The sequence below is a fragment of the Anser cygnoides genome, chromosome 2 (assembly GCF_040182565.1).
Source record: "Anser cygnoides isolate HZ-2024a breed goose chromosome 2, Taihu_goose_T2T_genome, whole genome shotgun sequence".
Lineage (NCBI taxonomy): Eukaryota > Metazoa > Chordata > Aves > Anseriformes > Anatidae > Anser > Anser cygnoides.
In genome coordinates, this window is record NC_089874.1 from 81,463,512 (window position 1) to 81,480,981 (window position 17,470).

General features: G+C 38.0%; 1 protein-coding gene and 1 long non-coding RNA gene across 5 annotated transcripts in view; one reads left to right on the plus strand and one right to left on the minus strand.

Annotated features, from left to right (window-relative positions):
* Positions 1-3,786, minus strand: part of LOC106039921 (uncharacterized) — a 60,361-nt gene extending 56,575 nt beyond the window's left edge. The window contains exons 1-2 of one of the 2 annotated variants that reach the window (XR_010829498.1): positions 3,636-3,786; positions 3,462-3,536 (exon numbers count right to left, since the gene is read on the minus strand). This is a non-coding gene — a long non-coding RNA (uncharacterized lncRNA). Of the gene's footprint in view, positions 1-3,461 lie in introns of both variants that reach the window. The other variant, XR_010829497.1, reaches the window with a different exon arrangement.
* The window catches only part of CDH6 (cadherin 6), a 104,981-nt gene that overhangs the window by 68,001 nt on the left and 19,510 nt on the right, over positions 1-17,470 (plus strand). For all 3 annotated transcript variants that reach the window (XM_066992512.1, XM_066992511.1, XM_066992510.1), the window contains 5 exons: positions 7,834-8,128; positions 9,667-9,786; positions 11,798-11,965; positions 13,444-13,631; positions 15,061-15,314. In XM_066992512.1, the coding sequence (XP_066848613.1) occupies positions 7,834-8,128; positions 9,667-9,786; positions 11,798-11,965; positions 13,444-13,631; positions 15,061-15,314 (1,025 nt within the window). The remainder of the gene's footprint in view (positions 1-7,833; positions 8,129-9,666; positions 9,787-11,797; positions 11,966-13,443; positions 13,632-15,060; positions 15,315-17,470) is intronic.

Genomic DNA, 17,470 nt, shown 5'->3' on the forward strand with positions numbered 1-17,470 from the left:
TCTGTAACGTCAAGAAAGTGATGAACAGTGAAGATCATAGAATCATAGAAGAGCTTGGGTTGGGAGGGACCTTAAAGATTATCTAACTCCAGCCCCCTGCCATGGGCAGGGACACCTCCCACCAGACCAGGCTGCCCAAAGCCCCATCCAGCCTGGCCTTGAGCACCTCCAGGGATGGGGCATCCACAGCTTCTCTGGGCAGCCTGTGCCAGGGCCTCACCACCCTCTGAGTGAAGAATTTCCTCCTAACTTCTAATCTAAATCTCCCCTCTTCCCATTTAAAACCATTCCCCCTTGTCCTATCATTATCTGCCTGAGCAAAAGCTGCTCTTCATCATTTTTATAAGCCCCCTTTAAGTACTGAAAAGCTGCAATGAAGTCTCCCCGGAACCTTCTCTTCTCCAGGCTGAACAGCCCCAGCACTCTCAGCCTTTCTTCATAGGGGAGGTGTTCCAGATTGCTGTATTGCTTAGGAAAGCAGATCTTGGGTTAGTGAAAAGATATAAAAAAGTGGGTATCTACTTCGAGCACCTGTCATAACAGTCTGAATAAAGCCCCTGCGTGGAGGAGCTCTTTCTGGCAGCTGCACATCTGGAATGATGGTGCTGTGCTCTGGTAAGGTCAAGTCTGTTCACATTTCTCTTTTCAGCTTGTCAATACTTTTATTTCGGTTCGTTTATTTTCTTTGGAAATGACAGTGTTTGAATCTTACTTCAAACTGCTGCTCCCCCACCTCTTTTGAGGCTGTAGAGTATAAATGTTCATATAATCTTCAAATTGCTTTGTGTAAGAATGGAATCACTTCTTATAGTTCTTTAAACACCTTTTCCTCTTCTCTTCTGAATTCTTTTTTAGCATCCTCCCATTTTTACCAGAAATTTAAGTTAATTTTTTGAAATAATGATATAAGTTAAAGGTAGGTACCTACATCTTAACATAACCATCCAGATATGTGACGTAAGCAGACAAGTAGCCTCAGTGTTCTAGCCACAGTCTCTGTTCACTGTCCCCTTTACATAATGTTAAGTCCATTAACCACTTCCAGTTAAGTTTTATGGAGGAGTAAAGGTGTTGAAACCATTCATCTCCTAAACAGTTTGGAAGAACAGTAGCTGCATGAAGCAAAGAAACCTACTTTGTGCCTTGACTGTTTGGCTGTGCCATAAATATGCATATAAGCTACTGCCAAACATAAAGCATTCTGACTCTTTTCCAGCCAGGATTTAGGGGATATGAGAAGGAGCTTAGCATTTTGCTTGCAAGAGGTTTTGAGGACACGGCTGGAGCAGGATGTATGAAATACCATGCAGTGGGCTAACTGATAGGAGGAAGAGCAGAATGCTTTGCCTAAGGGGTGCATCTGAAAGAGAGGTTATGTGAACCATGAAAGGAACCAGAGCTTTGCATAATTGAAGCCATAAGAACATGGCACACACATCCCCAGGAAATCTCTCATTTCTGGTGATGCTGGATCTCCCTGTGGATCTTGTGGAGTATCTTTTTAGAAAAAAATCTTTTATGTGTTAAAATAAATTATTTCTTTAAGTATTTGCCCTGATGATACATGACTCAGTGTATGAATTTGTAGGTATATGGAACACATTCAGTGTTTGGCAGGTAGATTTTTGGGCATTAGGAAGCAAATAAGTAAGTTTCAGCAAAATATACATAAGTACTTATTACCTAATGTACAAAAAAATGCTTTTTTTCCTTTTAACACAGAGTCACCAAGTGGAGTAAAAGCTTTTGGGATGATTATTTGGTGATATTAATGGTGTTGATTATGATATTAATTTACAAGGTTGGATGATGTTACAGGGATAGAAAGCACCAGGAGGGACAAGGAGGTTATTATTCTGAAATAGAAATCGTGTGCAATATTATAGTATTACAGTATTTTGAGTGCTTTAGTTTTTCTGAATGCTGTAGCATCGCACTGTGTAACCTCAAGCAATACATGTCGTTGAATTTGTTCAGTACTAGACAAGACTGCTGTTTGGATTTATTCAATTTGGAGTGAAATCATTGCTGTGAATGCTGCCAAGTGTAAACCAGTGATTCTCTTTGTTACCAAATGCCTACTTGCTACTTTAATAATTGGTCTCTATTTCATTATTGTGCTAGGGGAAAAAAATGTGACCACAGCAACTCCAGAATATCAAGTTCTTCTAATAAACACGAACAATAAGATATGAGGCAGTTAATTTCTGGATAATTGTAGGTTGATGGTTCAGTGTGTACATCCCAAGGTTAATTGGCTTGTGTCTTCGTAAAAGTCCAGGAACTGCTCTGAAATTCAGGGAGTTGGGGTTATATTCACAGCAGGAACCAGAACTTGGTCTGTAGGATGGATGGAAAACTGCCTAGCCCACTGAATTGCAAGGTATCATAACCAGTGATATGACATTAGTGGGAGCTAAACTGCAATTTACAGCTGTCTTACATAACCTAAAGCCACTTCCTGAATGAGATTAACTATGATGTTTAAATCAGTGTTATAGAGTGAGGTAGAGGAGGGATGTTATTTCACTCTGGAAAATATCCATGGCCTGCAATTTCATTTTTTTGGAATTTAATTACCACAGCTATAAAAGTACATTCTCAGTGAAACCTCATTACAAATATGTGTGCTGGAAAGCTGCCTCTCTCTAATGCATTCCATTTTAACACACGCACACAAAAAAAAGACAGAGCTTAATCTTAACCTATTACAATATATGGGACCTCACTTTCATTACAAAGTTCTGGTGCTGCTGTTTCATACAATTTTGTATCAAGGTGGATTTAGTGTGATTAGTAAAGGGCCCCAAAGGGCCCCACCAGACCAGGCCGTGGCCCCTCGGCAGCCCCAGAGCCACCAGCCCCAGAGCCACCAGCCCCTGCCCCATAGAGGCTGCAGCAGGGCCGGGCTCCAGCTCCCCACAGCCCTGCCCTGCCTGCCCATGGGCCCAGCCCAGCCATGGCCCCATGGAGGTGCCTGGTGCTTGGTCTGCCCCGGTGCCCCCCGTGCCCGGCTCTTGGTGGGGCACTGGGACGGGCCCTACCTGGCCCTCACCAGTGTTAGAACACACTAACACTGCTTCTTACCTGTGTACTGCCGACATTTTGGAGTACAGCTCTTGCACTTTCTAGTACCAAAGACAGACATTAGTAAGTCGCACAACTTAATGCCAATTTGATCTGCTGCTTTCATGCCGTTTCAGTTTATAGCCTTATTACGAAAGTACATGAAAGACTCCCTTAATTTCTCTCCACATATTTTGCTGAAGTAATTCCTATTTGTGTAGCATGTGTCTGATTCCATTTTTGAAAACCTGGTAAAATTTTCATGGAGCTTTGCTTTAAAGTTAAGCAATCCTATGTATCGGAGATGAACACAAATACTGTAAATATATTCACTCACACACACACACACACAAAATGCTCACAGTACAAATGCATTGTGCACAGCTTTCACCTACCTTTTCCTTTCTGTCACGGTGAGGAGACACTTGTCACTGCCCTTGATGCTTTTGGGGGCCTCTGCTGCTGTGACACTGCGGAGAGAGAAGCTGCTTCAGATTGTGTCTACTTTCAATAAAAAATCCTCTTTTAAAATTACTTATGTATGTGACAATGAGCATGATGTCAAATACAGGTAGCTAACGCTGCAGTCCTGCAAGCATTTTAAAAATCGATTTGTGTTTCTTGCTGGAGGAATTAGGCCCTGGCTGTTTTCAGGCAGCCATATTAGTATTTTGGGCCAGGATGTTTTTGGGGGTTGGGGGTTGGGGGGAGAAAGGAAAAAACTGGACAGTTTTTATTTGACTATAAATCATTAAAGGCAAACCAGATGGTTCACATAACAGTGGCATTAAAGTAAAATGAGTAAAAGTATGCCTAGGGAATAATAAAATCTTTAATTTGTCTTTCATCCTCAGCCTTAGCCAGTGATTGATGGGTGATTTCACAAAAGTGTCCTGACAAGATTCTGAGTGAATCAATTTACAATAATATTAATACAGCTCAACTGATGATGCATTTTCTGTTTATTGCACCAGCATAGACCTATTTCTTCACAATTTTCCTTACGTTTGGGGTATTGCTCAGTTCAGTGCCCCGCTGACATGAATGTCATTGAGTAACACTGAGTTCCTCAGGAAAAAAAAACTCTAATTTTAAGTGGAGCACTAAAAACATTTGGCTGTTTTAACATCATATTGAGGAACAGTAATATGATACAGTCCAGCTGACATGAGCACTGTGTCCCACAATGTATTATTCTATCCCATGACTATCTGCCATGGTCCATTTATCTGGCCTGTGACCAACTTTATGCAGAGGATAATGGACACTCTTTTGCAACACGGGTTAGCACCCAGAGTGAAGCTATAATGTCTTGTGTTGGCTACGATCTGCCCTGCTGAAAGCATCCGCAGTATACTTTATATGCATATCTCATCACAGCAAACTTCCTGTGAAATGAGGTGTCTGGGTAGTGAAAAATAACTTCAGCTTAAAAGGAAAGCAGGGTTGTTACCACTACTCATTTCATCTTCATAACCTAACAATTGTGTTAAGTTTTATGTACAACACCATCAACTGCATTTTTAAGTGCATCTCTCCTCTGGGCCCTTCTTTTGGCCTAAGCTTGCACCATTAGTTTCGCCTTCGAATTTTATTTCTTTTTTTTTTTTTTTTTTTTTTTTTAACGTGGTTAGAGCAGCAATCTCCCCTTTCATATAGGTCACACAGACAAAATATTGCTTCCAAGTAAACTGGCACTTAAGAAAAAATAGAACAGATTGCTTTTGCCTGGGTAAAATTTTATACCAAGTAAACAGTCAAGCACAGATAATGTAATCTCTAATAATAAATTGTTTTTCCAGATATTTACCTCACATGTGAATGCTGCAAATTTAACATCTGTAAGAAACTTTCCTACAGATCTGCAGGAATGTTATTTTCTGAAAAAGAAGGGTACAAAATCCAAACTATTTTGGCCTAGCTATTAAGCAGTCGATGCTAGTGCTGTGATATTGGCCTATCCCACCAAAAAGAAAAAACTAAACAAAACACCTGATGTTGAATGGTTAGAAAATCATCATAATTTACTGAAATCAAGCATTGTAATTATACCCTTTGAGAATCTTTATGAAGCATGTTCTTGAGGCCATGTGTGGTGACACACTGTAAGGGCACTGTTGGTTTGAAGAGCAGGCACTCAGCCAGACTGAGCTCTGTGTAACATACACTAGTCACAAGATGTGACCTCCTTCAGATTTCACTCTTACAGTAAATAAGCCATTTACTGTCTGACCCACTGAGCACTTAGTTTGTTCTGTCATGTTGTAGGAAAGTTTTAAAACTGAAGGTAACAGAGTTGAAAAGTATCTTGTCATGTGGAATATTTATTTTCAAAATTTAATGGTTTTACTGAAGGGCTAGAGTCCTAACCTTTCTTTGATGAAGATCACCTCATTCTCAACATTAATGAGTTAGTACACCGAGATGTACATTTTCTTAATACACAGAGTCACAATCCATCTTACTCAGGTGGATTAGTTGTGGGAAAAGAATGGAAATTTCATAAACTATTGACTTGAAAAAAATCACACATTTCTATTTTTAGCTCTTTAGGTGGTCTAGACTATGTAAAAAAAATATTATGGAAAACAATTCTCAGTGGTTCCAACACCTTTTCTAGCTTGACCTTTTTTGCTACCTTGTTCTTTGAAACCAGTTTTAATTAAAATGGTGATAAAAATTATTTTGGGAGTCAGCCTGTAATAAGTCTCACAACAGCACTATTCCATGATTAATATGAATTAATGATAGTCTGTTACCGAGGGCTGTTTTTCTCCCAATATGATGCAGACAAAATTAAAGAGGCATTCAAGGCAAACAAAAATTAAATTTTGGGGTGTGAAACAACCGTAAGAAATACACATTTTTAAAGACAGAATTCTTTCCATGCCTTTTCTGTTGCAGGTTGCCTTTGAGAAAATTATATTCAAATATCCTATTATAATTACTTCCCACAGTAGACTTCTAGTCTGACTTCTTAACAAGCAGGTCTAACAGATGTTCTTCAGAGACTTAGGTTCTATCTAGTAGTATAATTTCTGTAAGCCTGATAGCCAACTGACTGGAACTCAGGAGATTTGAACTCTATTCCATGTATAGTTTTTGGAAACTTGAAGTTTCTATACTTTGTTATTCAAAAAACAGAGCAAGTGTTATTGACTGCTTTTGTGAAGGGTTTTGAAATGTGATGAAAAGTGTTGCATACAAGCTGGCTATTGGTATTCCTATTATCAAGAGAAAGGGCTCTGTGCAAAATTACATTGAATGCTCATTTTCACACTGAAGGAGAAAATGAAGGAACAGTGCCTTGGCACGTCTGCTAATGATTAACCATGCTACAGTTCTGAGATTTTGTTTTATTGAACACTCTTTGTATGTGTGGTGTTAAAGAGATTTGCCTTTGAAGTTGGACTGGTTGCATGGAGCATGCTTTCTGTAGGGACCACAGGCACGTGGTGGAGTGCTATGCCACCAAGTGTGTTGTCAGTATGCTGCCAGCATAGCACTGATCTGGGCAGAAGGTTGGAGGAAGCCCAAAACATTGACCATATGGTCATACTGGAGGCTGCCCTTCCAGTGTGGTTGGGGCGTAGCCAAGCACTGGCAAAATCTACGTGAAGATCATAATATTCTATATTCTTTCAACTTACAAATCTTTTTGTTCTATGCAGCATGCTATCCACCAACGCTAAATACTTCACCACACATTCAGCTGGGTATATTTTTTGTTATTTGCATTCGGGAGGAGAAGCAATGAGCTGGTCGAGAAAGTCCATCTCTCCTGACTCATCAACATGTCTTTTCTGTGAAATCAACCATCTGCAGAATTTGATACCTGATCTTTTTTTTCCCCAAGAATTTCGTCATGAAATGATGAAACCAAACTTAGAATCCATTTTAATAAATATATATTTTTCCTGTAATGTATCAAGAAAATAAAATGCAGTTGATTAGCCTTGATTTTAAAGCCAGGGGAATAAATATGCCCTTATCAAGGGAAGAGCCATCACAGGAGGATTTAATCGGTTGTACTTTGTGTGTGCTAAGCAGCATTTCAAGGGAAATGGAAGTCTCCTGGGAAAAAAAGGTGGTAGTTTGGGCAGCTCATGATTTGTATGCTATCATCATTCTCTTTCCCCTGCCCTCACCATGTTTCAGCTTGGTCCATGTCCCTTTGGATAAAGGGAACTGATGTCTTCATTGCCAGTGCTGGAATGGTCTGGTACACACGCCTGCCTCTGCTCTTGGTTTGCTGCATTTGTTAATACATCTATTTTCCTGTTATATGTGTATTTAGTAGTCGAGGGGACATAACAGCACAGAACACAGAATTTAAACTCAAGAAGTGACTGGCATGGCCACTTTTTAATTCTTTGCTTACTACAGTTCACGAGTCTGCTGTTTTTCCAGCTGTAGGATCTGAGTATCCTATATATTCCTAGGATTCCACCTGAGCCACTGGCATTTAGATCAGATTAATGTATGCTTAGCTTGTGGAAGTGATCTGCAGCTGTGGTTCGTGGTTTTTCTTAGTTTCTTATAATACAGCAAATGGTTTCAATTCAATTCAGACATCAAGACACAACTCTATCAATTCAGTGCTCCTACTGAGGTATCATCTCATTTCCTAAAAGCAGTGTACAGCCTTTTGGCTGGGCATTAATAATAGTAAAGCCTGTATCATGATAACAAGATAAAGTACCTAGAATTGTGTTTCAATTATTTATTTTTCCTTTTTTTTTTTTTTAATTCCCATTTCACCACCAGCTGCATTCAGACCAGGATAAAGGAGATGGATCACTTAAGTACATCCTTTCTGGAGATGGAGCAGGAGACCTCTTCATTATCAATGAAAACACTGGTGACATCCAGGCCACAAAGAGACTAGACAGGGAAGAAAAGCCTGTATACATACTTCGTGCCCAGGCTATAAACAGAAGGACTGGAAGACCAGTGGAACCAGAATCTGAGTTCATCATTAAGATCCATGATATCAATGACAATGAGCCGATGTTTACAAAGGACGTTTACAATGCCAGCATCCCTGAAATGTCAGACGTTGGTAGGTGCTAACTAACAGTTAATTTCAGTGTCTGATACGGGTTCTTTATGTGGATTTTATTAAGGCCCCAAAGTTTAGAGACATCTGTTGTTTGAGTTGAGTAAAAGTACCTCAGCCGTTTTAAAAATTCTAACCCCAGGAGAATTAGCAACAACAGTTTGCCGAAAACAGAAGTGTCCACTGAGTGCAACCCACTCTCTCTGTTGTGCCCCAGAAAAAGCAAGTTAATGCAATCTTGTTTAGTTCACGGTGAAAGTAAGCTGAGCTTACCTCTGTTACATACCTTTAAAGGACTTAACATATATTGCTAACATGATTTATTTGCAGTTTAATAGTATATTAAGCCATGGTCACCCATGTGTGTCAACACAACCCCTAGAACTACTAAGCAAACCTTGTTTAGTTCAAGAAAGTAAAAAAAAAAAAAAAAAAAAAGGGGGAAATAGCAAGCACAGAAGTGAATGTACACACTTCAGGAGAGAAAACTATCAGCCAAGTCAACTCATCACTAATTCTTAGATATGTCATTAACTTCCTGTGACCCTTGTTGCTTTTTTTAGGCAACAAAAATGAGCTCCAAAGTCCATTGATGTCCATTGAAATCTTTCGATTGGTTTCAAATGTATCAAGCCGTAAGAATCAATCAACAAAAGAAAAGAAAATAATTTCCTTGAAATATGATTTTAAGATTGGATCTTTTTCACAGAAGTTGACAGGTTTTGATTTTTTCTCTGTGATTCTGAGGAAGGTCATTTTGATTTCTTTGTCAGAGAGCAAAGGATGGTTGAACTGCAAGAAGAACACTTCTAATCTGAAATAATACCTAGGGAAAGAAACGTTAATTAATCACGATGAAGAATGAGATTAAAATAAAGCTCAGGCAATATGAAAATAAAGACTTTGGGGCATACTCTCTCCTCTCATTCATGGGACTTGTCACATGGATGAAAACTTATCTGATGAAGGAGAACCTAATATTCACATTTTAATATGTGAAGTGAATACTTTATTTACAAATCTGTTTTAAATGTCAAAACCTAAGCTAATTTTTCATGTTTGTTAACACTTTGCCTAGGATTCAAAACCATTTCTTTCTCTAAAATGTATATGAAAAAACAGATTTACATTCTGATGTCAAGCACCTTCAAGTCTAAGATTGTTCAGATTGTAAATTTTAGTCTAACCTGTTATAAGCATGAGTAAATTTCTGAAAGTATATTCTTGACCGATATTCAAATTCTAAATACCTTCAGTATCTGGGGAAAGGTGGGTTTCAGGTTTGTTCATAAGAATTATGATAAGGAATCTACAAATACAGTCAATAACTGCATTTTAATAAACTGAGAAAAAGCCATCTATCATTTTGGTTTTGGACCTATGACCTTTATGAGCAGAGAAATTTCTGAAAAATAAGAATATCTCCACTTTTCGCCCTAAGTTTGACTTGAACATGAGCTATGCTTTTTCTACATCATAAACTGTCTTGGCCATGGAAAAAAAAAGTGCAGATTTTTATTTTGTTTAATTTATCATTGCAGGTACCTTTGTTGTGCAAGTCACTGCAACTGATGCCGATGATCCTACATATGGGAACAGTGCTAAAGTTGTCTACAGCATTCTCCAGGGACAACCATATTTCTCTGTTGAATCTGAGACAGGTCAGGAGAGCTTATCTGTCATTCTGTGACAATGTCTGCAATTTAAAATGACATGCTAAGCCAAGCTAGGACATATTAGACAAAAACTTCAAAGAGATTACATCTTATTCAGTGCAAAATCTGACAAATCTAATAGAGCGATACATCTGTAAACATGACACCTACATTATTTTAATCTTACCAGCAAAGTCTAATAAATACAATTAGTACTGAATGAGAACCAGTTTTCAATCATTTTTAACAAGCAGTGGGTACAGAGACTGCTGTAGATGCTTAAATTAAACCAAATAGGTTGGCTTTTAGAAGAAAACGAGAAACAGGTGGGTGTGGAAAAAAAGTGCTTAATCCTCATAGATCTTCATAATGGCTAAATTAAGACTGAAGGTTTGCTCTTTTTTTTTTTTTCTCCTTGTGCTTCTTCAAAACTTGTTTAAAGTAATTATAATTTCTGTACATCTGCAACATATCACTTTAATGCTAATTTTATGAAAGAAATCTTAATTAAGAATAATGATAGAAGAGGTAAAATTGGCTGTTGCGCTACACTAGCAGATCACAAATAGAATCCCAAACTTCTGAGTTCTGTTTTTGGAAGATATTTAAATTATACACAGTGACTGGAATTTTTTATGGGCTGAATAACAGACTGCTTTGGAACCTGTGCGTGTAAAACATACGAATTCTGGTGGACTGAATCTGCTGTACCACTAACTATCTCACTACATAGGTATTCTCTTCCCAAGACTTATAACAAACTTCTTCTACAAGAAACAAAGGATTTCAAGAAATTCTTTAAATGGAAACATCCATTTTGATAGGTTGCTGGAAGCTAGAGAAGACAGTTCTCCTCAGCAACCTTACAGGAAAGGAATGGATTATCCCAGACAATTAATCAGATTTTCACATTGTTTCTTAACTAAATCTTAGAGACTCAGGCAAAGTAAAGATTAGATGTCTCAGAGGAAAACGGAAGGTGAAAAAAGCTTCCCTTCAAGCATAAGGTATTAGATACTAAAATAAGAGGATTTTTGCACTGATGCACTCATTCTGACTTGGACAATATACTATGTATTCTTAGAGTACAAAAGGATAATTTACCTGGAAGTTCAGCATTAATAACCTTTTAGCAAGAGGGTTGTAAGGGGAATGGAGGGGAAGCAAGGTAAACCACAGGCTTGATTGTGCAGCAATGGAAATCAATTGCAAAACTCCTAGAGTCGAGTAAGTCTCTGTTGAAGCTGCTATGAATTTTCCCATGGATTTCAGTACGTGGATTTCACTCCTTTTGCCTACAAAGGAGTCATTTCTTAGCCTTGAGACATCCAGTAAGAATGCAAACATTTTGTTTCATGGTAAATCTAAATGACTGAATTTCAATAGGAGTTTTGCTCATAACTGACATTTGTGCTTTTGAAGAAGGAACAGACTGGCAAAATCATTTCAATCAATGTATAAATAGAAATATATATACTTGGGCATGCTTGGATGCTCACAATTTTCTTAATTAATTTCTCTTCTCCCATTTTAATGTTGTACTGCCTCTTTAATGATGTCTTGTTGAAGTTAGCTTTTTATTTATTTATTTTTTGCCATGTCTGTCAAAATGAAAATATTGACAGAACAGGAGAGAAAAGATGGAGCACATTATAATGAACAATGAGCCTTCTTCCAGTTCAGTGAGAGACTTTAGCATGGAACTGAAAAGGGGTAAATAGTTATGTAAAATAATACTGCTCACAAATAGGTAGAATATCTTTCTGGGGATGCCACTACTATTGTGTCTGTCATATAGGCAGCAGCCTGAGATCTGATATGACAAGTCTGTAATTTAATGTGCCATCTCATAACAGTAAATATTTGTACTGGGCAAAGTTTACTCATTACATAGAGATTGTTTTGTTCTTCAGGCTGTGGGTTTTTTTGTTTTGTTTTGTTTTGTTTTAAACAAGAATTTGCATCGAAGTGAGTACATTACTTGTGAATTTTGCCTCTTTAATTTTCATGTTTTCAGGCATTATTAAAACTGCTTTGCTAAACATGGACCGTGAAAACAGGGAGCAATATCAAGTGGTCATCCAGGCTAAGGACATGGGAGGCCAGATGGGCGGATTATCAGGAACCACCACCGTGAACATCACACTGACCGACGTAAACGACAATCCTCCTCGGTTCCCCCAGAGTATGGAACACTTACGTCCTATGTCTTTACAGTAAAATGGGCAAAAATTGATTCTTTTCACCCCAGATATTGTTTCTGCTGTTATGACTTTATTGAGTTTAAGACTTCACTTAAGAACGAAAAAGCAAACACATAAGCAAGCAGTAGCATCACGCTAAGGTTAATTGCAATAATTGGGAAACATATCTTTAATATTTTTACCCCAGTTGCAGTAGATAGTCTGAGAAGTGAATTAACATACAGAAACAACTCCTATTTCTCCTACCCATTAATAGCTTTGACTGATACAATCTGTATTTTCTGATCAATATTATTTCTATAATAGACCTTGTGGTTGACTGTCTTTTAACGTATCTGCTCTAATCTAACATATTTAACTTTTGAAGCATTTATTTAAGTACATAAAATGATCCCAGGAGCAATTCTATTTAAGTTAATATCTATACCCAGGAAACATTTGCCTCAATGGATTTTCTGACATTAACTGCAAACAGAAGCAAAGGCACAAGCAAATATACCAGATATTCCTGCCTATTTTCTTTCCCCTGCCTCAGATCATTTGGTAGATAGCTGTGTAATATTTAAATGAAACAGTAGAGTCAGGTCTCTTAGAAAACCATTTGTATTAATGATTGTCCATGGTTATAAGTAATTCAGTGATGCAGCTTTCATTCACTTCTCTTCCTTCCTTCCTTCCTTCCTTCCTTCCTTCCTTCCTTCTTTTTTTCTTCCTTCTTTTTTTGCTTTGTCTTACCAATTCTCAGTGTGTGCATGTGTGTGTATCAGTGTGTCAGTGTGTGTCAAAGTCAAGAGCAGCTGTTCGAGAAAATAATTGCAGATACTATCAGACAAATCAGCAAGCTTTGGCGGTTAAGTCACTGGGAAAGTTATTGAAAGCAACTTGTCATTTGAGTTCAAAGTCTGTTCTTAGCTGTGGGCAAAGCGTTTCCATTTAAATTAGAGCAAGTTAAGAGGAAATATAGCACTCTGCCTCCAATGAGTTAATTATACATCTCTGGACATGACTGTCTTCAATATAAAAGCCAAAGATACAGGCTCATAATGCCAACATTCCCCAGGTAGGATTTTCTCAGAGGAGAAATTCAGTGTAGCACATTAGTAATAGGCATTTGGGCTGGATTTGCATTTAGTGATACAAAGCTGCATCAGCCTCTGGCACCTCTAATATGTTTTAATTGTCTTTTGACCTCAAGACATTTTTCTTACACAGTTTTAACATGGCCAACAGAGACTGTGATAGTGTCCAGAAAAGGACATATGTAGCTAATGATACATATGTGTATCCTTCATAATAGAAAAAAGGTAGAAGCAGTTATTTTTCTCCATATGAAAGTAAGGCAAAAGCTTAAGGCTCAGTAACTCATCTGTGCATGCCCAACATGGACAGTGGGCTCAGAGATGTTGTCCAAGATAGTGTAAGTCCAACTGACAAAAGTTTCCTCTTCTGTCTGCTGTAGGCACATACCAATTTAGAGCACCTGAATCTACACCACCTGACTCGCCAATCGGCAGGATAAAAGCTAATGATGCAGATGTGGATGAAAATGCAGAGATTGAATACAGCATCACTGAAGGGGATGGATATGACATGTTCGGAATTACCACAGACAAGGACACACAGGAAGGAATTATAACCGTCAAAAAGGTACACATCTTTAACACGCTTCATCCCAGCCTCTGAAATACCAGCAAAAACTTTATCTACCACATATTTGTTTTCCATTTTTAGCACAACTTGTTTTGTTTATTAATTTGAATGCTGTCTATTAGGAACCTCTACAACATTACTTATGTAAAGTTTCTTTTATACAAGCAATTAGGATGCTTGCTGCTTTACTAGAACAATGCATATGCTTTAAGGGATCTGAAAGAATAATCATCTATGGAGTGGGATAGGACTGCAAAAAAAATCTTGATTTTGAACATGTCTACAGGAAAACTCAAGGAAGCACTATCCAGCTGTGACTTTGTCCCTAACATGCTTACAGGATTTGTTCACTTACTAGGAAGGTGCTGTGTTGACACCACAGAAATAAGCAGTATCACATTGCCTGCTTCACACTATCAGAAGGTATTAAGTTGCATAGCTAAAATGTATTAAAGTACATAGACAAACTTATTTTGACTCATGTTGTAAAGACGTAATTAATAAATCCATCAACATGCTCTTACTTCAGAAAAAAATAATAATCATCGTGCCTTGTTGGATCACAACAGACATCATCTACTAGGTTGCACATTGGCTGTCAGAAAAGGTTTCAGAAATATTGTTTACAGTGGGTTATCAGGCAAGCTTGATAAGGTTACAGATATCATCCTCCATCAGTTCAAGTTCAGTCATCACTAAATAGACATTGTGTAGATTTTCTGAACATGCACTTGCTTGTTGATATCAGTACGACACCTGTCATTACTCGTTTTTTAAGAGATGCCTTCCAGGGGCTGGTTATGATATCAGTCTAACTCTGTTTGCATTTCTGTCTGTTGGTGACAGAAGCTGTGAATTTTCTACAACTTAATGGAAAAGTGGGGTGACTAGTACCTCCCCACATTTCCCTAAGTACTATAACAAACTGTCCCTAAATGCTTCTTCTTCATACTTTTATCAGTGTGTGGCATAGTCATAGGCTATCATAAAATCATATTTTCTGTGCGTGGTCCAGGATGTCCTCTGACACCAGATGACAGTGATTCATTTCAGGGATGGAATGCCAATGTTTTAACAAGAAGCTCCTAGAAATCCCCACTCCCCCCCCAAACGGATAGTCAAGAAAACATCAAAAAAAAAAAAAAAAAAGAAAGAGCATGAAGAGTTGATGCTATTTGAGAAGGTACAATTACTTGGAGTTCAGAAGTTCTGGGCACATAATGCCCTGCAAAAGTGGTTTTTTTTTTAGAACTTATTGGTGGCAAAGAGGCTAGTCTTTGTCCTTTCTACTGGCATGTTAATTCCAGTTCAGACTCCTGTTATCTAGCACAGGCCTCTCCATGACACCCCCCATTCATTTAGCTCATAAGGCTGGTAGCCACAGCAGTCCCCACAGATCTCTCAAGCTTTTACTTTCTCTTCCCAGGCACTGGATTTCGAAAATAAAAACTTGTATATTCTGAAAGTGGAAGCTACCAATACTCATGTGGACCCTCGATTCCTCTACTTGGGGCCATTCAAGGACTCAGCTACAGTCAGAATTCAAGTGGAGGATGTAGATGAACCGCCCGTGTTCAGCAGACCAGCGTATATAATTGAAGTGAAAGAAGATGTGCCAATAAACAGTGTCATAGGAACAGTAACAGCTCAAGATCCAGATGCTGCCAAGAACCCTGTCAAGTAAGCATAGACTATTTCAGCTCATTATTAATTTGACTGCTGTTTTGATTTTGCTTTTTTTTGTCACCACACACACAAAAAATCACTTTTAAAAATGAAATTGTTCAGATATGCTTACATGTGCAGTAGCATAGATGGTAAATAATCTCTCACGCTTTAGCTTATCTTTGTATGTGTGATTGTGTTTGCGTGGCACTTGCATCTTGAATTACGTACTAGCCTCTTCAGTAAGTGATGTTTGTGTATTTGTGTAATATATGTTTTTTACCATGGAAGAGTTTACTGCAAAAGAACACTAAGATGATGTTAGTGTTCTTCTTCTGCCTCTAACATTTTCCAGTGCAGTGCAGTGCATCCTCTTGGCTGTATGACAGGGGAGCGATTCAGCATCTCTTTCTTCTCCTGTCCATCCAGACCTGTTTAACAGAGGTTGCATTTACCTTCTATACACCACAAGCAGAAGTACCTTAAAAGCAGCTTGGTGCGCACACAGACTCTGTTCTCACTTGTATCAGTGTAAGTTTAGTAAGAAAAGAATCAGGCTTATGGACCTCATAAATTACTCTTGCCATGAATCAATAAACTAGTCTTAGAGGAAGTGGAGGAAATGTTAAGGTTGGAGTAGCTAAACCAAAGCCTTCATTTTTTTGTAAATTAATACATCCATTGTTTCAGTGGGTATCTGAAAACATACTTGAGTACTTATATCGTATTGGATAGAGCATGAAAGAACTTTTAAATATCTGTGTGCTTTAATTAGATTTCATTGATACTGACAAGGTAGTAAGAGATGGAAATAAAAAATACAGCAATATTAAATCCACGTCAAATTTTAGCATGTCTCTGGGCACCTTGGAAATGCAATAGTTAGTCTTAAGATCAAAATAGAACAATGCAGGTTTAATAAAAATCCAATACGTCAATACTTTGCACTTCTGCAACAGCCATCTTTCATCAAGATATCTTACAATGCTTATGAAGCATAAACAAGTTTTAAGCTCTCAGCTCATCTTGTGAGATGGGTAAATATTGTCACCATAATTTCCTAGATGAAGAAACTAAACCTAAAACCCTTTCTTGCAGAAACTCTGTTTTCAGTTCGCATGCAATGTGCTGCACATGAGTTCTTGTTTAAGACTAAGCCTTCTAATTTTAATTAAGGTTTGCTCTAATTTACATCATGGCATGCAAGAATTATAGGAAGTTCTGGATTAGCAGAGCATAGTAGCTTGAAGGGCAACATAGTACTTTGTTGACTGTGGTGAATCCCAGGGACAAAATAGATAACTTCTATAGAATGTCTTAGTGGGTATGCTACAATGAAGATGACAAAATTGGTTGGGGTGAAACCCAGGCCCCTTCCAGTCTTCATATGAAACTGCTTTTTTGTATCTAATGGCACTGGAGAATGAGGGGAATGCTTCCCTGCTTCCTTCTGCTTCCCTGTGGTGATAACTACAACCATTTGCATTTCACACCAGCACCACCTCCTAATTGTTAAGTGATTTACAGTGGATAGGGATTATGCTGTGTATTGTTGAGTGTTGCCTACTGGCTGTTTTCCATTAATTGGATGTGTGTGCTAAAACTTACCTATCTTTCAAAGGGCAGTTATTAAATGCTGTACAGGTACTCTGCATATTAAAGCATAATTATTGAACAAAATTTAGTAGAGATGTCAAAATTGAAGCAAAGCAGCAGAAAACTTGTCTCTTTTATACGCTAATAACAAGCAACAATCAAGGTGAAAGGAGTAGAAAAAGAAAAATGAGGAAGAGGTTAGAGCAACAGAAATAAACACAGCGAGAAGAAATATGAAAATCTTAAGAGACGAATGAAATCAGCAGAGACTAGTAGCCTGTGAGATGTTATCTTGCAATATATGTAATTTTATGGTGCTAATATCTTGGGTATCTCCTAGAATTTAGGGTCAGGGGTTGAGTCTGCATCTTTTTGACAGGATTATTTTTTTCCATTATGCAATGGAGATGCTAAAACCGATTTTCACTCTGAGCTTCGGGGAAGATACAATTAGACTGTATATATATGACTTGTCACTTGCTTGTCAATTTTCCTTGACAGTAAAAAATAAAATCTTTAGACAGTTGATATTACAATGAAAACCTTTCATTTTCTCCTCTACTTGAGTGAAGATT